The sequence below is a fragment of the Elaeis guineensis genome, chromosome 6, assembly GCF_000442705.2.
Source record: "Elaeis guineensis isolate ETL-2024a chromosome 6, EG11, whole genome shotgun sequence".
NCBI lineage: Eukaryota > Viridiplantae > Streptophyta > Magnoliopsida > Arecales > Arecaceae > Elaeis > Elaeis guineensis.
Window position 1 is genome coordinate 106,377,837 of NC_025998.2, and position 25,564 is coordinate 106,403,400.

The 25,564-nt window shown below is 38.6% G+C and overlaps 1 protein-coding gene across 2 annotated transcripts in view; it reads right to left on the bottom strand.

The window, feature by feature from the left end:
* Positions 1–19,614: 19,614 nt before the first annotated feature.
* Positions 19,615–25,564, bottom strand: part of LOC105034493 (uncharacterized) — a 37,675-nt gene continuing 31,725 nt past the window's right edge. For both annotated transcript variants that reach the window (XM_019847008.3, XM_019847009.3), the window contains 2 exons: positions 19,942–20,002; positions 19,615–19,839 (listed from right to left, as the gene is read on the bottom strand). In XM_019847008.3, the coding sequence (XP_019702567.1) occupies positions 19,780–19,839; positions 19,942–20,002 (121 nt within the window). In that variant the 3' untranslated portion in view covers positions 19,615–19,779. The remainder of the gene's footprint in view (positions 19,840–19,941; positions 20,003–25,564) is intronic.

A 25,564-nucleotide genomic window follows, 5' to 3' on the forward strand; every position in this document is an offset into this window, starting at 1 on the left:
ATTCATAGGGTACCCCAAAGAGACAAAAGGATATTTTTTCTACCATGCTGATGAACAAAAGGTGTTCATCAGCCTTAAGGCAATTATTTTAGAAAAAGAGTTCCTTGGTGAAGGAACCGTTGCCTCTAATGTTGAACTTGATGAAGTTCAACAGGTAGAAGGACCGACACCAATAGCTGAACCTGAGTCGGATATGATTAGATCAGATCCGGAGCCCAATGTACCTGCACCATTAAGACGATCCGGTAGAGTACCGCATCAGCCAGACAGATACTCAGTTTCTTGGTCTGGGACGGTGATCCCATCGAACTTGATGAGAATAATGAGGATCCGATCACCTATATGGATGCAATGCAGAGACCTGATTTTGAAAAATGGCATGAAGCCATGAAATTCGAAATAGAGTCCATAAAGGTCAACGATGTATGGACATTGGTTGACCCACCTGAAGGGGTTAAACCCATTGGGTGTAAATGGGTCTTCAAAAGAAAGAGGGGCACAGACGGAAAGGTGGAGACCTATAAAGCCCGTCTGATCGCCAAGGGGTATTGTCAACGTTATGGTATTGACTATGACGAGATATTTTTTCCTGTGGTAATGCTCAAATCCATTCGGATAATGCTTGCAATAACTACCCATCTGGATTATGAGATCTGGCAGATGGATGTAAAGACAGCTTTCCTGAATGGAGAGCTGACCGAAGAGGTGTATATGATACAACCTGAGAGGTTTACATCCACAGATGAGTCCAAGGTGTGCAAGCTTCAGAGATCCATTTATGGATTGAAGCAAGCTTCTCAGAGTTGGAACATGCATTTTGATAAGGTGATCAAAACATATGGCTTCATTAAGAATGGAGAAGAGCCCTGCATCTATAAATGGGCAAATGGTCCAGTTGTGGTATTCCTTGTCTTGTATGTGGATGATATTCTCTTAATCGGGAATGACATCCCCACACTACAGGGAATAAAAGTTTGGTTGTCATCACAGTTCTCCATGAAGGACTTGGGTGAAGCATCCTACATCCTAGGGATGAAGATCTATAGGGATAGATCTAAAAAGATGCTTGGGTTATCCCAGTCCATGTACATAGACACTGTGCTGAAGAGGTTTAGCATGGAGAATTCCAAGAAGGGCTATCTATCGATAGGCCAAGAAATTTCTCTCTAAGAAGGATTGTCCGACAACTCCTGAAGAGAGAGAGCGTATGAGTAGAGTCCCATATGCTTCAGCCGTGGGATCTATCATGTACGCCATGACATGTACAAGATCAGACGTGGCATACTCACTAGGAGTAGTGAGTAGATATCAATCTGATCCTAGAGAAAATCACTGAAAAGTGGTTAAAGCCATCCTTAAGTATTTGAGAAATACTAAGGACCAATGGTTGGTTTATGGTGAGTCAGATCTGAAACTTGTGGGGTTCACAGACTCTAGCTTTCAATCTGACCATGATGACAGTAGGAGCATGTTGGGTTATATCTTTACTCTGAATGGTGGAGCCATCTGCTAGAAGAGTTCCAAGCAGCATACTGTGGCGGACTCTGTTTGTGAAGCAGAGTACATTGCAGCATTGGATGCTACGAAGGAAGCTGTGGCTGAGAAAATTCATCAACGAGCTTGGAGTAGCACCCTCCCTCGATGGTCCGATCCTGCTCTACTGCAACAGCACTAGTGCCATAGCTCAGGCAAAAGAACCCAAAGCACATCAGTGGACGAAGCACATCTTGCGTCGCTTCCACCTGATCTGGGAGATCGTGGATCGAGGTGACGTCGATCTTCAGAAGATCGACGAAAAAGAGAACCTGGCCGACCCCTTCACTAAAGCCCTGGCGATAAAGGAGTTCGACAACCACAAGTCGAAGATGGGTATTAGATACTGTGCCGAGTGGCTTTAGGACAAGTGAGAGTTGTTGGAAAATGTGTCCCAAAAAGTCAATCGTCAAGCTGTTGACGATTGAGCAACCAAGTATTGTAAATGATTTGTTAATAAATAAAATATATTTGGCATTTTTATCATAAGCTTTCATCTTCAAATGAACTCCGTTATTATGATGAAGTCCTTAGGACTATTTAGATTCGATAAAGAGAGGATTTATCGATTAGTCCTTAAAACAGTTCACGACCAAATGATAGGCTGTTAATAAGGATGACAGCTTCTATCGAGCATAGGTCGCTGTAGGCCATATAGGTTGGTTGTCCTCTTAACCAAAGAGTGTGGAGATACTGGTATGGCATACAGGTAAGATGTACTGGTATATCATCATTGAACGTGACCAACTCCAGAGTATTCTGCTGTCGAGAATGTCTCTGATGGGATATAGGTATAAGTGTCCCTTAGACTTGAGATCGCCTCAGTGACTTGCAAGCAACTCACTGTGCTTTGGTACTGGACTAACTAAATTTTTAATTCAGGGATGGAAGGCTTCTGGGCACAGTCAAGTACTTGCGAAGTCAGAGTGTGATCGAGATGGGATTGACCACTCCAAGAGTTGGAGAAGAATGAGTCACTATATTTCAATTTATCAAAACTTTGGCCAGGGTAATCCTTCAGATGGATTTGATATTTTGAAATACAATGTGGACAATCTGATCAGAGTTGACAGTTGAACTCTGGGGTGTCGTATGATCATTTTGGTCAAGGGGATGAATTATATGAAAACTATATCCGCATGGGTTCTAAGGATATTGTTCTACACATTCGACCTATCCGATCGTCGGGTACCATTACTAGATGGTCATTTTGATTGGTACAAAAATTTATTTCTGTGCTACCGGCTTAGGTTCGGACCAATGAGGTCACACACATTAGAGTTCATGATCCGATCGGATGGTTGATCAACGATTAAGAATCGTTCTAGGGTTAAATGATCAATATGATTGACATTTAACCCAGTGCAAGTATTGCAGGAGGATCGATTAGCAATTTGATTGCTAATTGGCTTAATTTGATTAAGCCAATGGACTGAGATTAAGTCTAATTAAATATAATTTAATTATATTTGGTTTGGGCTTGATTGGATCAAGTCCAATTGGTTTATTGGATAAGCCAAGTGCAAGGAAAAACTAATCCTAATTCAACTAGGACTTGGGTCAATCTAATTTCTAATTTGATTAAAAAATTAAATTAGATTTAAATTTAATTTAATCTAATTAAATTAGATTCTTAATTGGGTTAAGACCTATTTTAATTGGGTTGATCTAATTTTGGTTTGATTTGGTTTGAGAAACCAAATTAAAACAAGTCATAAGATAGAATCCTAGTAAGACTAGGATTCCACCTTGCGCCACATAAGCCTTCCCCACGTCTTCTCTCTCATTCAATGCTAATCTCCTCTTATTTTGTGCAACAAAAGCCCTCTCCCAGGTCTCTCTCACATTCACAAAAGGTTTTCTCTCTTCTTTCTTACATGGAAGGTGGTTTGGATCAAATCAAAGAGGAATAAGTTTGGATTTCGAATTCTATGAGATAGAGTTTTAGAAATTCAAAACTCTTTCAATTTTGCACCAAATTTATCCAAATTTTTTTTGAATTTTTTGTGAATTTTAGGGTATATATTGTTTACCCTTTGCTGGTGATCCATGCACAAAAATAAGGAGGAGGTGCTCAAGAGTTGGGTGCCCCTTATCTTGCCATGTTTGGATAAGCCTTGACTAGGTATTTGACCTAGACAAGGACTCTATCATATCTCTCTGTATAAAATGAGTTTCTTTATGAAATTTTCAAAGAAGATAGAGATTTGAGAGACCTTTGGGCCATCCAAAAATCAGAGAGAAAGACATTTGGGTCATGGAGATATAATAGACACAAGATAGGGTGTCTAGAGAGAGAAACGAGAAGAAGAAGAGGGTCTTCTTCTAGGGTTGTTTGTTTTCATATCTTTTCTCCCTCCATCTTGAGTTTCCTAAGAGCATCTCAGATCTAAAACTCCTCCTCCTACTTTTCATCTTTGGAAGAGTCCAAATCAAGAAGAAAGAGGCACCTGATCAATCATCAAAGAAGGATCAGTGCAGTACTAGCATACTGTGCTGATTTTCTGAAGTAGGACTTCTGATCGAGATTTGTGGGCTCGTGTGGACAACTCCTAGAGGTCGGATGCATGTGCGGCTTGTAACATCATCCTCAAGCCTGGATCAGTGAGGTTAGAACGTCTAACTTGCAAGGTAATAGATCTGATCTATTGTTTAATACATACATTACATGTAGTATAGAAACATGTTGATATGATCAATATGTAGTTCATGCTGTATATATATTTTTTAATTTTTAATTTAATGCTATGTAATAATCATGTAATAGGATCTTAGATCTAGGAATTTTCTAATTTTAAAAAATAAATTTTGATTTATTTTAGTCTTCCGCTGTATGATCTTAAAAAAGTTTCAAGATCTAATCCTGAAATCCTAAATCTGGTTCCTACAGCACCATCGAAGCCCAACAAGAGAAAGTAAAAAATTGAGAAAAGGTGACATGATCCTTCAGGTTAACAATGGAGTAAAAGTTATTGCAGAAATTGTTGGCACTTATCCTCTTCGATTACCATCAAGATTTAGATTAGATTTAAAAGATTATTATTTTATTTTTATAGCTAATCGAAATTTGATTTTCATGTCTGTGCTAGCACAGGATGGTTTTGATTTTAATTTCAATAAAGACTTTTATTCCATCTATTTACAAAATAAATTAGTTGTATGTGATCTTTTAATTGATAGTCTTTATCACTTATATGTTGATGCAAATATAAATTTAAACAAGCAAGTAGTGAGTACCGTAGGTCAAAAAAGATCCAGAGATAAAATTAAATAAAAGTACTTATGGTATCATAGACTAGGCCATATTGGAGAGGATAAAATAAACAACTAGAAAAGGATGGGATCTTTGACTCTTTTGATTTAGAGTCATACCCAACTTGTGAATCTTACCTTTTAAAAAAAATAGCCAAGTTATCTTTTGTGGGACATGAGGAAAAGGCTACTGAGTTACTTGCCCTGGTACATACCGATGTGTGTGGGCCATTTGATGTACAAACCAAGGATGGTTATAGCTACTTCATCATCTTTACCAATGATCTATCACGATATGGGTATGTATCTCTGATGAAACATAAATTTGAAGCTTTTAAAAAGTTTAAAAAATTTAAAAATAAAGTAGAGAAATAAACAAGCAAATCCATTAAAGTTCTTCGATCTGATCGAAGAGGTAAATATCTTAGTCAAAAATTTTTGAGATATTTTAAGGATAATGGTATAGTCTCTCAATGGACTCCTCATGGAACATCTCAACTCAACAGGATATCCAAAAATAGGAATAAGATCCTATTAGATATGGTCAGATCCATGATGAGCTTCACTGATTTATCCATATATCTTTGGAGATATGCCTTATTAACTATAATTTATTTATTTAATAGAATTCTATTAAAATCTCTTTCTATCACACCATATGAGATATAACACAATAAGAAGCTGAGTCTAGGTTATCTTAGGACTTGAGGATGTTCGGCCAATATCAAGAGACAGATAGCTAATAAATTCGATGATAGATCTATAATAGCTAGTTTTATTAGGTATCCAAAAAAATTAATAGGATATTACTTCTACTTTCTATAAGATCATAATATAATTGTGAGTTTGAACATCATATTCCTAAAAAAATAGTTTATCCAGGATGATGGCAATGGGAGGTTAGTTGAGCTTGAAGAGAAGGTCTTCGATAAGCAAAGAGCTATGGATCCTCAAAAATCTATTATTCATGTGCTAGTAGTTGATGTTCCTCCACCACCTCATAGATCTATCAAGATCTTCCATCTATCTGAAAGGTACATGGGTATGCTTACGAAGGAAGTAGAAGAAATATTCCTTATGGGAGATAAGGGTCATGGTGATGATCCTAATACCTTTGACGAGATGATGTCTGACATTGATTTTGAAAAATTATTAGAAATAATAAAGTTAGAAATTAACTCAATACACTCAAACCATGTATGGATCTTAGTGGATCCATTTGAGGATATAGTATTCATTGGGTGTAAATAGATCTATAAAAAAAAATAGGTGCAGATGGTAAAGTAAAAACCTATAAAGCTAGGCTCATGGCTAAAGATTATAATCAGTGTGAAGGCATTGACTACAAAAAATTTTCTCGACCGTAGCCATGCTAAAATCTATCCGTACTCTGCTTGCTGTTGCAGCTTATTATGATTATGAAACTTGACAGATAATCTAAAAATTACTTTTCTGAATGAATATCTTGAGAAAGATATCTATATAAGGTAGTCTTTGGGTTTCACATCTAGTGATGGTGATCACTGAGTCTACAAGCTACAAATATCCATATATAGATTCAAGTAAGCTTCTCAGAGTTGAAACCTTCATTTTGATGAAGCAATTAAATTATTTGATTTCATCAAAAATTAAGAGGAACCTTGTGTATACAAGAGAGTCAGTAAGAGTGTAATAACATTCCTCATATGGTACGTGGATGATATTCTCCTCATTAGAAATGATATTTCTATGCTGACCTCGATCAAAAAATGATTGTCTAAGAAATTCTCCATGAAAGATCTAGGGAAAGCATCCTATATTCTTGAAATAAAGGTCTATAAGGATAGATCTAAAAAGATGCTAAGCCTCTCACAAAAGATGTACATAGAGAAAATGCTAAAAAGATTCAGTATGTAAAACTCTAAAAGAGAATTTTTACCTCTTAGGCATAGTATTCATTTTTTCAAGATGATGTGTCTGACTACATCTAAGAAAATTCAGTGCATGAGTAAAATTTCTTATACCTCAACCATAGGGAGCCTCATGTATGCCATACTATACACTCGACCTGATATTGCCCTTAGTGTGAGTGTCAGAGCAGGTATCAGTCAAATCCAGATGAGGAGCACTAGATAGCTGTGAAAAATATCTTTAAGTATTTGAGAAAAATTAAGAATTTGTTCTTGATCTTTAGAGGAGATTCTAAGTTGCAAGTAAAGGAATATACTGATTTAGACTTCATATCTGATCTTGATGATAGAAAGTCTATATCAGGATATGTATTCATATGCAATGGTAGTACAGTCAACTGGAAGAGTTCAAGCAACCCATCATAGTAGATTCGACCATAGAAGTTGAATATATCGCTGCTTCAGATATTGCAAAGAAGGACTTCTGGTTCAAAAAGTTCATCATGGAGCTTGGGGTAATAACATCAGATGTCATATCACTTTATTGTGATAACAATGGAGCCATAACACTTGCTAAAGAGTCGAGATCTCATAAAAAATCTAAGCACATCGAGCGGTGGTTCCATATTATATATGACTATCTCAAAAAGAAATATGTTGAGGTACGAAGAGTAGACTCCATGGATAATATGGCAGACCCACTGACAAAGTAATTGAGCCAGCCAAAGATGAAAGTCCACCCTGAGAAAATAGGACTTAGATTAGTAGCCAATTGACTTTAATCCAAGTAGAAGATTGTTAGATGTATGTCCTAGAAGCCAATGTTGCTGCACATTGTAATAAATCTAGAGTATAATTTTATACTTAAAATATTGATTTGATCAATAAAAGAATAAATTTGATTTTCATTCAAGAGTGATGTATCCTTGAATCATCCATAAAATTAATACTTCGATACTTATTCTCAAGATGTTGAGAATTAGAGGTATATATAAAATTTTTAAATACTTTCGATCACAGTATCATCATGAAGATGGTGATTAATTCAAATAGATCGATACATAGATTGCTTCCTTGAGATAGATGAGTCTCTGATCTATAGTATAAAGATACTGAGCGACGAGTGCAAGTAATTGCTAGAGAATAACTAGTATTGAGCATGATCATACAAGAGATCACTTAAATTTTTATTCGATCGTTGGTGATCGTCTCAATGCTGTAATCATATGAATGATCCTTTGACCTGTGATGGTATGATTGCTCGTAGTGAGATTGCTAAAGTTTGACTGACATATAAACATAGTTTCATGGAGATCTTATAGTAGATGTTGGCGATAGTTGGTCCACTGTAGGAGTAGGATGTGCATTTAGATGGAATCTATCGACCTTGATAGAGAGGAGTAGTCCTATAAGATTTGATAGGCTAAGTCCAACAATCTGTGGCCACAGTAGTATGATTGATAAAAAAGAGTTTTCATGAGGATCACAAATGGACTTAAGCTGATCGAATCTATCATGTGACTGATGATGAGGTTTGACAATTTATCCATGACCTACCATCTAGTCAAGACTCACGATAGAGTGACTAAATCACATGTAAACTACACCTTGAGGTTCTATTTCGATTCTACTAGGTTGCCACTACATACTGCTAGATATCACTGGTGGATTGTGAGAGCTTACTATGGTTACTCAGGATCGACAATCCTTGATGAGTTAAGAGTGAAATCATTCTATGATAGAGATTATAGTATATCTCACTACCAGATAAAATTGAATCTATGGGGTCACATAATAAAAAAATTAGATCTGGAATAAGTAATTGGGTTTATGAAGTCTCAATTAGATTTAGAAAAACTCTATTGGGTTCAAGATAACCTTGCTAGTACATGGTTGAACCCAATTTGTTCTTTGCACTTAAATTATCTATTTTGATAAGATTAATTTGAGTTAATTACCTACTAATAATTCTAATGAATTAGATTCATTGATCTCCAATTGTTGGGTGCCTAAGATTTTGGATTATATGCATTAAAGATTCAAACCCTTAATCAATTTCTTTGATTGTTTGCATTGGGGTGCCACTTGATTTGATCAAGTTGGGCATACCCACTTAAAAGAGGATGTGAAGGACCAGCATGGGGCGTCTCCTAAGCCCCATGTGGTATGTGAAAAAGTGGATGAAATACCTTCAATAGTTAGCGCCTAATGGATCTCTTAAAGGGGGTCAAATATCTAAGGCTACAAGGATTTCTAATGTAAGTAGGACTTGTATTAAGGGGCTATTTAGTTTTGAATAGGATTTAAATCTTTTATCTATTTCAGATGGTCTTCTCTAAAGCTCTTATCATCAGATTTTCAGCTGCTCCCATGCCTCCTAAGGTCTCCCCATGCCTCCCTCTCTTCTCCTCTTTGATTCCATTGCCCAAAGGCATTGGGCATCCTCCATCTCCACATCCAAGAGGAGCTTGGGTGTCCCTCCTTCCTTACTGGTTTTCAAACCTTGGTTGCTTCATAATCAAGGAAAGAAGAGTAAGAAAAGAAGAGAAAAAAAATATCAAGAAAAAAATCAAAGAGTTGATCACGATCCAGACTTCGTTTAGATTCACAAGATGATTGTTCTTGGAGAAGAAAGATCAACACTAAAGAGGACTGTTTCAGGCTGATCTTGAATGGATACCCATAGAGACCGAACATTTACATGGCTAAGGAAGAACCTACTCTGTTTCAGATCTAGATTCGAAGAAAAAAATTATGAAATAGATATGTGATTCGATCATATATTTAATTTCAGCATAAAATCAGTATGTGTTCAATTTTAGCATATGATATAGATCCATGTATTTTTTATTTTATGCATGCATGATATAGATTGAAAAGATATTTTAATCTTCTATTCTACTGTGTTATTTCAAAAAAAAAAATTTGAAACACACATACATGCCTCTACATGAAATTCCAACACCAAGATATTTGCCAATAAGCAAGCACCTCAGATTTTTTGTCATGTAAAATCCAACAAAGATCATCCAACCCTCGAATTAAGTATGGTGATAAAGGGCAATCTTGTTGAAAGAATTCAAAGGAGACAAAAGAAACTGATGGAACACAATTGACAAGTACTTATAGAACTTTGGGTTAGACATGCATACATTAGCCGGCAAATCCATTTATCATCAGATCCTAAATGATGCAAAGCTTGATCAAGAAAATCCTAGCATGTGTGCTTATATGCATGCTCCATATCAAGCTTGATGAGCTTTTTGAAGAGAATGCCTCAATTCATACACTAGCCAGATATTTTTGAGATCAATCTCGACATCAGAAAGCTAGCTTGTTGAGGTGCAATGATTTTTGCAAGCAATGGCTTGAACCTATTTACAAGAATCTTTGCAATTACCTTGTAATAAGTAGTACAGATATTGATGAGTCTGAAATATGTTGTGTACCTTAAGTATGAGAGAAATAAGAGTAGTTCTCCAACTAGTAGGCATAAAAAGTCCATCATCAAAGAAATGAAAATTATGTATGTAGATATATTTCGTACTTATTTATTTGCCAATACAAGAAGAAAATCTTGAAGGAAAACCATCAAGGTAGCATTTGGTACGGGGTGAAAACCACAATATCAATGATGATGTAGGTAGAGTTGATAAGATCAGTTGTGTCCTAGAGATCCTATGTGGTAGTGATTCTAAGTCACTTCCACTTTTAAAATCACTGCCAAACCAATGATGTTAAACTCATCCTTGAGGATAAGTTTCCAAGATCATCCGAGGGCAGTGATATTGGCTTGAAATTTAGAGGCAAAAATATCCCCACTCTTGTTATTCAATCTAGTAAGAAAAATTATTTCTAAAAATACCAATCTTTGGGGGAAGAAAGGTTCCTCTAGTTGAGATGGGTTTGGTTCCGGTTGAGAAGATATGATAATCTTCTATTATTTGTTTTGAGAGATTTGGATGGATTTTTGGTCTTATTGAATTGATTAAAATGAAAGGTTTGGATAATTTGATTTATGTCCATGTATGTCTCCAATGATATATTTAAGAATTTTGTTTACTGGTTACAAAATATATGGAATGCATCATTGGTAGTTTTGGTATTGTATGGTCAGTGATCCTGGATTCCATGGTATATCACACAAATTAATCATGAATATCCAAAAAAAATTTAATCACTAAAATGTAGCATATCAAACACAGTGATCATAGATCATTAGAGGTCAAATTACTCATGTATAATGATCGCCAATGATTTAAGATCACTGTAGTGATCCCTTTTAGGTCACCAAACACCACCTGAAGTGGATCCTATCTCAAGCATAGCAAGAGGCCTGGTAAGCTAGGCATTTTCCTCACCAACGACAAAAATAATGAGCAGCCGGAAGAGCACCTGGAATTGGAGGGAGAGAAGGATTCCAGTTGGAATAAAATAGTTTTGAAATTGATTTCAAATGTCAGTATCGGAGTAGAGAGTTTCACTAAAGTCTCATTCTAAAGACAAGATTTGCTTAGATTGCCTTCTAATAATTGTAGCATGGTAGAAGAAGTTGGTGTTGTGATCACCTTGCATTATCCATCTAACCTGAGCTTTTTATTTCCATAAGATCTCCTATTGTCGTAGAAAAGATGCATGTTTGGCAAGAAGAGAGTGCAGGCATAGATCAAAAGATGCAAGGCCCCCGGAAACAGACTCAAGTTTAGGTAACTACCCAATTTCCTTCCTAGCCTCCTCCATTTGGGTAAAATTGTTTTTAACAAAACGTTTGTTCCAAGCCTTGTCCATTTCAAGGCAGGAACACTTCAAGCCTTTGGAAGAAGCAGCTCGGAGGATGCATACTCTAGACACAAATTCTCAAATCTTAAAAGGAAACCCCCAGTGCGAAGGCTTACTAAATTTAGTTGATCAAATATGCCACTATTCAGGATCGGCTGTTTCAAACTACTATTTAGTTCGTGTTCGGTTCAGATTCAAATGTATTCGAAAAAAATTTTTTTGAGATCAATTTCGTTAAGCTCGTTATGTTCGAATTAGGCTCAAGTTCGACTCGTCTAGAGTAACATAGAAAATCAATATTCAAAAAAAATTAAAAAAAAAAAACATAGAAGGGAACCATGCTGACTCTATGCAAGACACCATCCATACCTTGCTGGGCTTTTCCAACCACTCCACCGAATGCCAGAATCCTCCCTACCACTGCTGGAATATCCCCTCCCCCAACATTGATGGCCTGCGCCTCCTTGTCAGAGACACCTTCAAGCCACTGAAGATCATCAAGTCCTTCGTTGTTGGCCCTGTAGGGAAGCCACCGAACCGATCTCGACGCTTACGGCCTCCACAATCTCGACCACGGCAACCTCCACCTCTGCATCGAAAATCTCAGCTTCGAGAGCTACAACGATGACGGGATCGGGATCGAAGAGATCAAAGGATAGATGTCGAAGGAGGATGATCGGAGACTAGAGGTGCGGCCGTGGGGGAGGAGAAGGAGGCCACGACGGTGGAGGGCGGAGGCGAAGTTCTCGCCGTCGCTGCCGTGACTGGTGGGGTGGGATGGACGGCGGAGTTGGTTCATGCGTGTGGTGCGGGAGGACAATCGAATCATATTCACAAAGGTCCGAATCGAGCGGCCAGAGATCCTCCGTGCCTCCCACTGTGAAGAGAGGCAGAGAGGTCGAGGGATGAAATGAAATGAAATAAGACTGTCTGAGGGTTAGGATTTGAGTATAAGAGAGTATATATAGGCTAGGGTTAATTGATCAATTGATTACCACTGTCGGATCATTGATCCAATGATGATAAACAAGGCCTTCTTCAACCGTTGGATCAATGATCTGGCAGTAATTATTAAGGCTTATGTATATAATACTATAATATACGATACACATTATATATACTAAAAAATATACTAAAAAATTTATAAAAAAATAAATATATTAGTACAATATGTATATAAATATATATAAAATATACAATATATTTATTTATGTTATCGAGCTTTTATTAATCCGATCACGATCAAACAAAAGCTTGTTCTAGTTTGGATCGTTAAGGTATCGACTTTAAAAATTCTGTTTGTGTTTGATTCTATAGTTTAATAAGCGAATCGAATACGATTCAAAGTCGATTTGAATATTTCGAATGAATCGAACAATAAGCTAGACCGACAGCCCTAACAAGAAGCGGTGATCTAAGCTTATGCGAGAAAGATAGGTCATCGGAATAATCATGAAACAAGAAAACCCAATCTCTAATAGAATTGGCTGGATCATACAATTCCTGCACAGGTTGAGCCATCAAAGCCCAGATCTACAAGTCCTGAATAAACTTCTCAAAATCCAACACTTGTTATTTCTGAATATAATATTACGAACACATTATGTACCTTCTAATATCTTGACGCAAATTGTTCACACTGTTATCTCGAGCAGGCTTTCAATGCATTTATTACTGGAATTCATTTGTTAAAACAAATTGTTGAACAAATTTCTTAGTTTGGGTCTTTTCGATGATTTAGCTAGCAAAAATCTTGATGTTAAATTATTGCATGCCCCCCTCAGCAGTTTAGGAAATTTGGATGGGTTTAGGATTCTGATGTGACCCACATAATTGTTGGACGTTTAATACTCAGAATTGAGCCATGGAGCTCAAATAATATGAAATGCAAGTTGAGGGCATCAAATATAAAGAGAACTCCCCCTCATGGTTGTAGATGCATGAAGATGCGTGATTGAAAGGAAAAAGTCCCAAAAATTGATTAGTAAGCCAAAAAATGTAAATAATTTTATTGAAGTATTGCTGGGCATCGAGACTGTTGGTACAAAAATCCGCTTGCGCCGGAGAAGCTGGAGTCGAGGGAGTCACGGTCGCCGTCGGGACCTGCAAAAGAAGTCTAAACCGGAGGTGGGATTGCTCCGGCAAGATCCTCCGACGCTCAAGTCAGTTCTCTGCCTCAACAAGAATGGAGTGTTCGAACGAAAATTTTAGCAGAGTTTCTAGGTAAAAAATGAGAGCTTAGAAAATAACGTATCTGGGGTCCCCCCTTTTATAGGCGGAGGGAGCAGCAGACTGATAGCGATGTCTGTAACCGTCTGGTCGTGGGCTGCCCAGGGTCAGGCAGAGTTTGTTGCGAAGAGTAATGAAGTAGACCCGTGGCTATCACCGAAGCGCGCCATGTGGAGTCTGCCGCAGGGAGTGGAGCGGCGTCCGTTGTCGCGACTTGCCAGAGGATGGAAGAATCGCGCGGTATCCGTCGCAGGAAGTGGAGCAGGATCGTGGGCATCATAGCGGTCTGCCAGGGAGTAATAGAGCCGCACGGAATCTGTCGCAGGAAGTGGAGCAGGATCGTGGCCGTTGCTGCATCACGCCAGGGAGTGCAGACCTGTCGGCTGAAGTTCGGCTGGAGTATCTGGCGGAGAGGGGCGGTTAGCTATCCATTTGAGAGGAGCCCGGAGTCCGGCTCCCGTAAGAGTCCGGACAAAGTCTTCCTTTAGCCGGAGTCGAGGACGAGGCCCGGCTCCCGTAGGGGTCCGGGCGGAGTCTTCCTGCAATTAAAGTCAGAAGCGAAGTCCGGCTCCCGTAGGAGTCCGGACGAAGCTTACCAGCAGTTGAAGTTGGTGACGGAGCCCGGCTCCCGTAGGAGTCCGGGCTGAGTCTGCTTGCGATCGGAGTTGTGGGCGGAGCCTGGCTCCCGTAGGAGTCCGGACGGAGTCTGCCAGCAGTTGGAGTTGTGGATGGAGCCTGGCTCCCGTAGGAGTCCGGGCGGAGTCTGCCTGCAGCAGCAGTTGAAGTTGGTGACGAAGCCTGGCTCCCGTAGGAGTCCGGGCGGAGTCCGCTTGCAGTCGGAGTTGTGGGCGGAGCCCGGCTCCCGTAGGAGTCCGGGCGGAGTCTGCCTGCAGCTGGCGAGATCAGGCTCCCGTAGGAGTCCGGTCAGAGTCTACCTGCAATTAAAGTCAGGGGCGAAGTCTGGCTCCCGTAGGAGTCCGGACAAAGCTTACCAGCAGTTGAAGTTGGTGACGGAGCCCGGCTTCCGTAGGAGTCTGGGCGGAGTCCGCTTGCAGTCGGAGTTGTGGGCGGAGCCCGGCTCCCGTAGGAGTCCGGGCGGAGTCTGCCAGCAGTTGAAGTTGTGGACGGAGCCCGGCTCCCGTAGGAGTCCGGGCGGAGTCTGCCTGCAGCAGCAGTTGAAGTTGGTGACGGAGCCCGGCTCCCGTAGAAGTCCGGGCGGAGTCCGCTTGCAGTCGGAGTTGTGGGCGGAGCCCGGCTCCCGTAGGAGTCCGGGCGGAGTCTGCCTGCAGCTGGCGAGATCAGGCTCCCGTAGGAGTCCGGCCAGAGTCTACCTGCAATTAAAGTCAGGGCGAAGTCTGGCTCCCGTAGGAGTCCAGACGAAGCTTACCAGCAGTTGAAGTTGGTGACGGAGCCCGGCTCCCGTAGGAGTCCGGGCGGAGTCCGCTTGCAGTCGGAGTTGTGGGCGGAGCCCGGCTCCCGTAGGAGTCCGGGCGGAGTCTGCCAGCAGTTGGAGTTGTGGACGGAGCCCAGCTCCCGTAGGAGTCCGGGCGGAGTCTGCCTGCAACAGCAGTTGAAGTTGGTGACGGATCCCGGCTCCCGTAGGAGTCCGGGTGGAGTCCGCTTGCAGTCGGAGTTGTGGGCGGAGCCCGGCTCCCGTAGGAGTCCGGGCGGAGTCTGCCTGCAGCTGGCGAGATCAGGCTCCCGTAGGAGTCCGGCCAGAGTCTACCTGCAATTAAAGTCAGGGGCGAAGTCCGGCTCCCGTAGGAGTCCGGACGAAGCTTACCAGCAGTTGAAGTTGGTGATGGAGCCTGGCTCCCGTAGGAGTCCGGACGGAGTCCGCTTGCAGTCGGAGTTGTGGGCGGAGCCCGGCTCCCGTAGGAGTCCGGGCGGAGTCTGCCAGCAGTTGGAGTTGGGGACGGAGCCCGGCTCCCGTAGGAGTCCGGGCGGAGTCTTCCTTGCGGTTGAAGCTGGGGACGGAGCCCGGCTCCCGTAGGAGTCCGGACGGAGTCTTCCTTGCGGTTGAAGTTGGGAACGGAGCCCGGCTCCTGTAGGAGTCCGGACGGAGTCTGCTTGCAGTCGGAGTTGGAGGAGACTCGCGAGGGTTAATCCCGTCGGGAACTTCGGCTGAGAGTATTTTATACCCAACAGAGACAAAAAGTTAATTTAAAAAAATTAGCTGTCAAATTTAGTCCACGAGTTAATATCTTATCAAGGCATCAAAATTATTTGCATATTCGTGAATCTAATAACTTATGGAATTATTTGGGGTACCAATATTTGGTAAAAGATTGAGATTGGTGAGCTATCTAGCTTGTAACAAAAGTTTTTGAGGAGGTTAGAAGGATAGAAATGGAAGGCTCTTTCTATGTTGGATAGGATTACATTAATCAAGTCCATTCTTTTTGCTTGTCCTTTCTATTTGATGTTGCATTGCGTTATTCCTAAGATTATGCTTCTAAGCTGAAAGTTACAATCAGAAACATTCTTGGGGCTCCTCAGATTCATCTAGAAGAGTACATCACTTGTTTTGGAATTGTGTTTGCCAGCCGATCCGAATGGAAGGATTGGGTATTACTTCTCTAGTTGCTCAGAATGAAGCTCTGATAGCCAAATATGTGGTCAGAATTATGTTGACCCAGGAGGGGTTGTGGGTTTCTCTTATGCAAGCAAAACATGGAATTTGGTCATTTAAATCCCCTCCTGTATGTCCCCATACCAATTCACCTATATGGATGAATTTGTGTTCATTTGCACCATTGATATTATCTAATCTCAGATGGATTGTGGGTAATGGGACATCTGTTGATGTAATTTAGGATCCATGGATTTCAGACATTCCTACTGAATTTTGGCCTATGCTAGTAGATAGTAGCTCTTTACAGAATCTCAAAATCAAGTTTCTCATGGTGGCAGGTCAAAATAGTTGGGACTTATCAGTAATCTATCAACATTTCATATGGGCACTGGTTCACAAAATTTGTTCCATTCCTATTATGGGTGAAGATAGTGAGGATAGACTGAGGGAAATCTTCAGATGGGTTGTTGGCTAGAACAGCAGACTTTTATAAAATTTTCAAAGATGAAGCACCTTCATCTAGAGATATTGGTTGGATTTGGAGATTTAGGTTCATCTCAAGTTCACTCTGTCTGTGTAGAAGACAGCTCGGAACCAGCTTCCATATCACAGCATTTTTCTCAATCATGGATTTCATGTTCCACACTATTGTGACTTAGTATTCTAATATAGAGGAGTCTCCAGCATATCTTAACTTACACTGCAAGATGGCAACCCAGGTATGGCGACAGGCTTCTATTTCTGCTTACATGGATGTTCCAAATGTGACTTTTGATACCTTTCTCCAATGCATTAAAGAGTGTTCGCTTAGAGGTAACAGGAACAAAAGGGCTATTGCGATGGTTTATATAGATTATGCTATTTGCTTGGCCAGAAACGATGGCATCTTCCAAAATAATGTTTGGAGTCCCTGATTGATTCTAATGAAAGCAATTGGTCAGGCTTGGAGTATATTAAAGCACTTGCCTTGGAGATATCTTTAATTGCTGGGGAAAAGTATAGTTCTCTTTTAAAAGATTCTGCTATCCCACAGATGATTTACTTATCTTGGGAGCCACTATCCCCTAGTTTCTGCGTGGGAAGGCATGTTATATGTAACTAAAGTCTTAAGAGCATCTCATTTTATGTTGGAGAGGACTTTTTAACCATTATTAGGTGGCTTGCTAGTTTAACAGAAACTAATAGTCATCCATTAAGATAGGATTATTGGAGAACGAAATCATCCTTTCAATCATTTGAAATGAAACATATCCCTAGAGAAGCTAATGAGGTAACAGATTGGATGGCGGCACATGTTTGTAATCATATGGGAGCTATTTTGGGTGGCAACATATGCGCAATCATATGGGACCTATTATGTGGACGGCTATGAGAGACATTGCTTTTGGGTTGTTGGATATTTTATTTTTAGATGCCTACAGATGTACTTATTCTAGGTCAATTTAATGATTCCAGTTTAATTGAAAACTATCTAACACTCCAATATGGTTCCAAACATGATGGGATTCAACGACTAAAAAGTTTGCGTTTCCTTCTTTGACTTGGACTTGGGAGTATTCCAAACTTTTTTCAAAAAAATTATTTAGTTTATCAAAATCAATTAGACATATCTTAAAAAAAATTGAGTATTTTTAAATAAAAGTGAAAAAGAAAGAGATAGTTTTGGAAACAATTAAAGATAAGGAAAAAAATAAAGAAAAAATAAAAAATATAACATGTGAGATATGGGAGTCTGAGTAATTTAAAAAAAAAATTTTTTTGATACAAACAGACGGTCACACAACTTTATTGTTAGCATGAGCACTTAATATCGTTTACCAAACAGGATATATTTTTATTGAGAGAAAAAATATATTTTTCCAAATGGAGGTTTTCCTCCAATGACACAATCTAAATATTTTTCTCAAGATGGAAATTTTTTGAGCTAGGATGCCCATTCTTTTTAAAGTAAGATATATACATCCTTTTTCTGATTTCACATGCAAAGCACAAGTCAAAACCAAGAAAAATTTGGCAAAATATGTTGTATGGAAGCCTAATTTCCAAGCAATTCAAGCCCCAAAACGGCTCTAATTTTGCTATTTAGAAAAAGCCACCTTATATTACATTCAAAGTGTAGTGCGGGGGCTTGAACCATGCTTTCATCTTCTGCTGCTACAAAATTGAGACATGCTGTACTCGTCATTTTCTTTATTGACCTTTAAAATTGGCCCGCATTTGCCTTGTTATGACTTGGGTGAAGCTGGATAACTGCCCCAGGTATGGATGGCATTGGAGAAATAGTGCAAAAGTTGATGGAATCCTCTTTCATAAACTTCGGGCTTATTAATGCCCTCAGCAACTCAGCTTGATGAAGTCGATCGTAAAGTGGATGATTTAGGTCCTATTTAACTAAGCATTTAAAGTACCAAAAAGTACTTTCTGACTCTCAAAAATTATTTTGGAGTGATACAACGATGTTTGATAAAAATATCGAAAAATTATTTTGACTTTATCAGAAAGCTAAAAAGATCTATTTAAAAAAAAACTATATTTTGAAACTTTCTCCAAAAATACTTTCTGACTAATATCGAAAAGCTGTTTTACTTTTTTTCAAAACACTTTATCAATATGATTACCAAACAACAAATAGCTTTTTGTAAAAACTCTATTTCCAAAAGTTTTACTTTTCAAAAATCCTATTTTCAAAGACTTCAAGAACTCTACTGCCAGTAGCAATCCCACACAGGACCTTAGTCGGTATATTTTGAATTTGCTATAGTATTATTATAGCACATTATAATTTATCATTTGTTTGGGTTTCGCTTTGTTATTTTACATGTTCCAGAGAGGATATGATTCAGGGGGCATGCACCAAAGTCTGGTCACGAATTTCCCAAAAAAAAAAAAAAAAAAAGGGATCTACCGTGTTTCACATCAAGTTCTTGGTTGGTTGCCTAACTTTGGTAAGGGAACCTGGACTTTTGAAGATCTTGAGTTTGGTTCTATATTTATATTGTAGGTGAGATTTTTAAGGTTTAAAAGAGGAAATGATCTAGTGAACTTATATGAGTACAGACAGTAGTAGTATCGCTTCTTTTGTTTCATAATAAGCTTGTTATGGGTGAGTCTTTTACCTCTGTTGAATGAACTTTGAACTTTGAGAGAGAGCTTGGAGTTAGCTACACAAAGCTATGGATGCAATTTATAGGTATATAAGATTGGTGCTTTAGACCATAAAGCAAACTTACCAGCTATCAATGGATCAATTCAAAAACCAGAGAAATTTTAGAGAATGGGAAAGGAGAAGACCTTCAGCCTGTTTTTCTGCCTCAAGTAAGTAATATTCAAAGCAATAGAATTCTTTGGAAAAAAAAATTAGAGTCCAAGATTTTGATGAATACCATGAAGTCTTTAGTATTACATTGTCATGTTGGGGACATACTTTCTGTAAGAAACTTCTATAAACTAAGCTAATTAGTAAACTGGGAAGACTACAAGCATGTTAAAGCAGGCCAAAATGCACTTCAGACACCGAAATCATTAATTGGGTGAGCATAAGTGAGATACAAGCTCAACAACTCCCTCCATGGATGCATCCTTCTGCACAAAATGGAAAGGCATAAAAGATAAAGGGAAATGAAGATGAAGGATAAATTGCACTGTTGTGGATAAAGATTTGCAATATGCCTCAAAGTGGCTCACCAGATATACAACATCAAAAGCTTCACAATGATTCTTGAGAGATTCTTCTATATTGTCATTCCTGAAAAGAAAAACGTCCATAACTCTCAGTAGATCACTCAGAGACTGCTACTATACTACCATAAACTACCAAAGATAACTAAATAATATAATAAAATAGATAGATTCCCTGCCATTGGGACAACTGGGAGTTTGCTTTCTCTACAAATTCTTCTCTAAGAAATACATAAAAACAGTTAGCTCTATAATTCTCCTACAAAGATGACCAAAAGTCAACTTATTGTGGTACAAAGAACTAGCAGATTGCATAGAGGAAAGCTAGAAATGTGTTTTCAGAAGCCAAATGGTCAGTTTACATTCCACACCATTTATCTCCTGTCCTCCTATGGCTTGCAATTAGCATTTCTATGAAAGCTTGGTATTCAGAAGTCAGAACAATCATATAGAGGAGGCAGCTCACATCCCTAGCAACATGTTCCTCCATATTCAAGTGAAATCACTCTTACACCACCTGCCTCAAGGTTCACTTTTATCTTTTAATTATATGGCTTAATATGGTTTGCAGATATGCCACTACAAAATCTTCACTAAAAATAAGCAATAATAGAGAATAGACATGTCAAACGGACATGATTTCCAGCTATGGCAGATGAACACAACTTCAAAAATATCAAATTGAACTCAATTGACTTTGAAGTGATCCAATTAGAAATTGATGTATCATTTCAAATACCATAATATTTATAATTTCCCATGAGGATGCATGGAGATCTTAAGTCACCATGGTTCCCCATACCACCCCATACCATCCGATACGAGGGCATATCTAACGTACCGATACCGTACTGGTATATCATACCATTTCGTATCAATACTACCGTACCATATCATTCCGTGCACTAATACTATATTAGGATTTTACTAGTATAGAGTCCAGTATCGAGATGGTGAACCTTGACCTGAATAATATATAATAAGCCTCTGAAACTACTAGACGAGCTATTTATAAATTTCGTAAAATCAAAAGAAACTTTAGAGCTTGAAAAGTAACTAGTGTTTTCAAAGTTTCAATACAACAGCTGGCATGGAAAAAGGTTCAAAAATTATTTTCTTCTTCGAAATCCAAATGCAAGGAATAATTTATTTCAAGAATCCATATGAGTTTTTCAAAAGTAGCCAAGTTTTAGGATTTTAAAAGAAATCATAGGCTTAATATTGATTAACAGATGTGTAGAAATATCATTTAAATTAAATTCAAAATTACACAAGAGATAGAACGCAAAGTAATTCCCAAATCAAAAAAAGCTAATAAACTCCTACATTCCTTTTCCACAATCCTCTCATTCTTCCTCTTCCTACTCACTTGTTTTCCTTAGTTGACTCTTGCCTTAAACTTGGCAAGGTAGGGCGGCGAATAGGGCCAACCAGGTAACTCACCTACTTAGGGCAGTTCCTTAGTACGTCTATCCCAAGGTCACAAGGCACGTCAGTTGGGGTGAGGAGGTGAAGTAGGTGATCACTTAGCAAGTGCAAATATCAATAATGCCCTCAAAGGTAGTACTTATTTACTATTCATGTAAGTAAATGTCCTTCCATTTCCTTTTCATTTGTTTTCCATTCACTAAATACATTACTAGTGCATTTGGTTCATAAACTAAATTGAAATCAGAATAAGAATCAGAATCGAAATGATCATATTCCCCAACATGTTTGGTTTGTGACTAGAATCGCATCTGAATCGCAATGGGATTCGAATACTAGGAGAGAGTTGGGATTGGGTTTTAAGGGATTGGGGCAATCCTATTCCCCATAGAACTGGAATGGGACCCACCCCCCGCCCCCCGATCAAACAACTGAAATGGGAGTCACTTATTCCCATTCCAAAGCTCAAATCCCCCAATCAAGCATTCCCTATATGTAAATATGAAGTACCCCGTTAAAGTTAATAGAATTACTCAAAAAATCAAATTCATTAAGAATTAAAAGTTGATTTCTCAATTTTGGTTTAAATTACAAATTTCTAGCATCAAGTCAAAATCTTAACTTTCAAAAGCTAGGCTATTTCTTAAATCATAAGATTTCATAAATTACATTATGTTAAAACATTTTTAAAATCCAAAAATCCAATAGAAAAGGTCTTGCAAGTTAGTTCCTAAAGCACATTAGCCATTTCAGCATTATTCAGCACTTAGTACATTGACAGAATGTTCATATTACAATTTTTGATATCCATACATATTTTTCTAAGGGGTCGTTTGGTTGGAGGTAATCTAGCATAGAAAAATAATTCTCACGCCAGATTACCATGATATGAAAAAAGAAAGAAAAAGATGGTAAATAGTTGGTGGGCCACATACTTATTTTTTGGAGAGAGAAGGTAAAATAAATACCATGGGAGGTTTGGTATTTGATAAATTTCTGAGTGGCCGTAATTCATACTTGACAAAAATACTCCAATAAGGCTGCATATATAATTGTTGAATTTGTTCAAATATCTTTCTAAATTCATTCAATAAAGAGCTTTTGTAAAAAAATTAAGATGGAGATGGTATTATATAAAAAGCTATATGATTATAGTCATTACATAAAAACTAATTGGAGATGACAATATTATCCTAGTATTAAAAATTTATTTTATGTTCAAGAGTATATTTATAAATTTGGCCATATTCCTATGTAAATTTACCTCCAACCAAACGTAGTAATCTTTTTCCAATGTCATTTTGTAGAGTAATTTTTTCACTAACCAAATATAGTAAAAGTTATTTTCTTTCGCAATCATTTTTTCAGATAAATGATTCTCAGGAATTATCAAATTATCCTATAATCTGACATACCCCAACCAAAAGGATCCTAAGTGAAATGTGCTATTATAGAACTAGAACTATACTACCTAGTTCCACATTCACCATATTCTATAGTTCTATCAGCCCTCTCTTTGACCTGTTTACCATGCCCCCCATGGCCCACCTCCTCTTCTTTTTGGCTCCAACCCCCACCACCACTACTTCAGATGTCAAATTGCCAGCCTACTACAACTTGCTCATCTCTCCTTTAATGAGGAAACACTAGAGACATCAAGACTCTCCCCATCCACACCTTCAATTCTAATGCTAAGCACCCCATAATTCATTCCAATCCCAGATTGCTGCCTTCAACAAGAAGATCCCACTCACCTTCCCACCATTTGATGTCACTTTCCCTTTGTCCCATATCCATCCTAGCTCACCAACTTTCCATCCCTCCTCTCAACCTCAAAACGATCTGGCTTCTACCAGCAACCATGGACATGGCAATGGTGATTGGTGATAACCCAAAGATTGAGAGAATAAGGATGGTAATGGATCACTTTTATTCTGTTTTTCTCTCATGCAGCATTCAACCAGCAAGTCAGTTAGTCATTTGACCCAGGCCGTTGGAACAGCCGAACTGCCCAGGTCACCGGTTTGGGGAGGTTTTGGGGAATTCTGGGTTTGAGCATGACCCACCCTGCAATACTCAGTGGGTGGTGGGTTGATCAGGTCCACCCAGACTAGCGAACAGGGCCTCAGAACACTAAACTAAACAATTGATAACCAAACTTCAAAGTTGCAAGAGTTCTACTGGTAAGCAGCCTATTCTCACCACCAAGAGAACAACATAAGAAAGTGTGATCTTTCATAGCATCACCAAAATATAAGTTAAAATATTCTTTGATACAATAGAAAGAACCTTGCCTTCTCTGCAAGTGCATGTATTATTTTCAAGATTGGACTAGACTGCACACCAACAAATGTTGGAGGAGATTCAAGAGCAGAAACCAAGAAGTCACAATCACCAATACAAGTTAAGCTTCTTGAGCTTATGAAGATTTTAAATATTGATGGAACAGCAGGCATCCCATCATCCCGAGTGTCGGGATGAAATGAGTCAGAAAATGGACTAGGACGAGATGAGACATCCACCAACCCAAGTATCGGACACGAGGCATCTACATGGAGCATCCCATTCCACAGAAATATAGGCTGGCCCCATCCTATTGTATTTAAAACCTTGCTTATGAAATCCATCTATCCATATTTTAGACTTGCAATCATCCATGCTCCTTAACAATATTAGCCTCAAGAAGATTGAACAGAATTTTATGACTTTCACAACATGAATCATAGAAAGCTGGTCTTGGAACTTATTGAGATTTCATACGACTTTCACCAAACTATCAGCTACATGCCTAAAATACATTTATTAATTTTATTAAAAAAAAAACTGAACTTTGATATGATCCTGGCTTCTCAACAAGTATGATGATGGATATCTCAATCAAAACAACCAAGTGAGTCTCCTAAACCTAGATAACCTATACTTGCTAGCAAAGTTTCAGGAACCAGTACTGAGGCCCGTACCGATTTCTGATCAATACGGTACCGTACCATACCAAACAATATCTATAATAAAAAATTCAAAAAAAAAAATCCATCCAATGGCCAAAAAAAAAAAGAAAATCAAGCCGAACCGGACCGAACCGATACCGTACTGGACCAAACCATCTGGTGTCGGGCGGTTCAGGCCGATACCATAGCAAACCAATCGGTTCAGTCCGATTGAGACCATTTTTCGAAAAACCAACCTGAACCGAACCAGTTTTCTACCGATACGGTATGGTATAGGGTGTACCGACTGGTTCAGGCCGGTATGGAATACCATGCTTGTTAGGAAGAGGAGGTTGTAAAATTAGTAGAGAACTTGTTTAAGGAACATGTATTGGTCGGTATTTAATAATAAGGTACTTTGAGTATATACCCACCTAAATATATAAAAAAAATGAATAACCTCATAAAGTTGCTATTTACATATATACTCTCATAAAATACTTATTTTGCATGTATATCCTTCTTTTTCTTTCCGTTCGCATATAAGCCTATGTCGTCTCACACCATTAAGACATGAGTGGTTTAAAATTAAAATAATTGAAATATCCTTATGGTTCGTGGAAGAATTTTCTCTTACTATAATGTTTCTTCTGGGAAGTTAATGCCTGGGTATATGTTGCATAGAAAAGTGATTTTTGCATGTTTGGTTAACTATGAAAAAATGGCACATTTTAGAGTGGCTGATATTTGCTTGGGCATCTACTTTTTGAGAACAGTCATGCAAAATATCTATTATGCCTTCAATAAAGGAAAGACCTTATCCCATTCTATCTGAAAACATAAGGGCACTTTTGGAAAAAAAATTACCCCAGTTCCGAGTTCGTGGGAAAGTGACTTTCCCATTTCCTACAAGCATTTCTCTTTCTCATGAAAAATAGGAATCTCATTCCCATGAGAAAGCTACTTTCACATTTCTCCCCTTTGAAAACTCAACCAAATATAAGGTATTTCTCTATTTTTCCATTTATCACACTTCCCCCTCTTCTCGTGAACCAAATAAGTCCTTAATGGGTAGATGTGCAGAAAGAAACATATATAAGGGCACACACAAACAGCTACTTTGCGAGGACATTCATGAAATTTTGCATATTTCATAGGGTACACACTCAAAGAAACCAATTATAAAAAAAAAGGGTCAAAGCTCAACTAAGTCTTGCCAAGTATTTCATGACTCGCTTGAATCAACGAGTTAAAAAAAAAAAAATGGCAAAGTC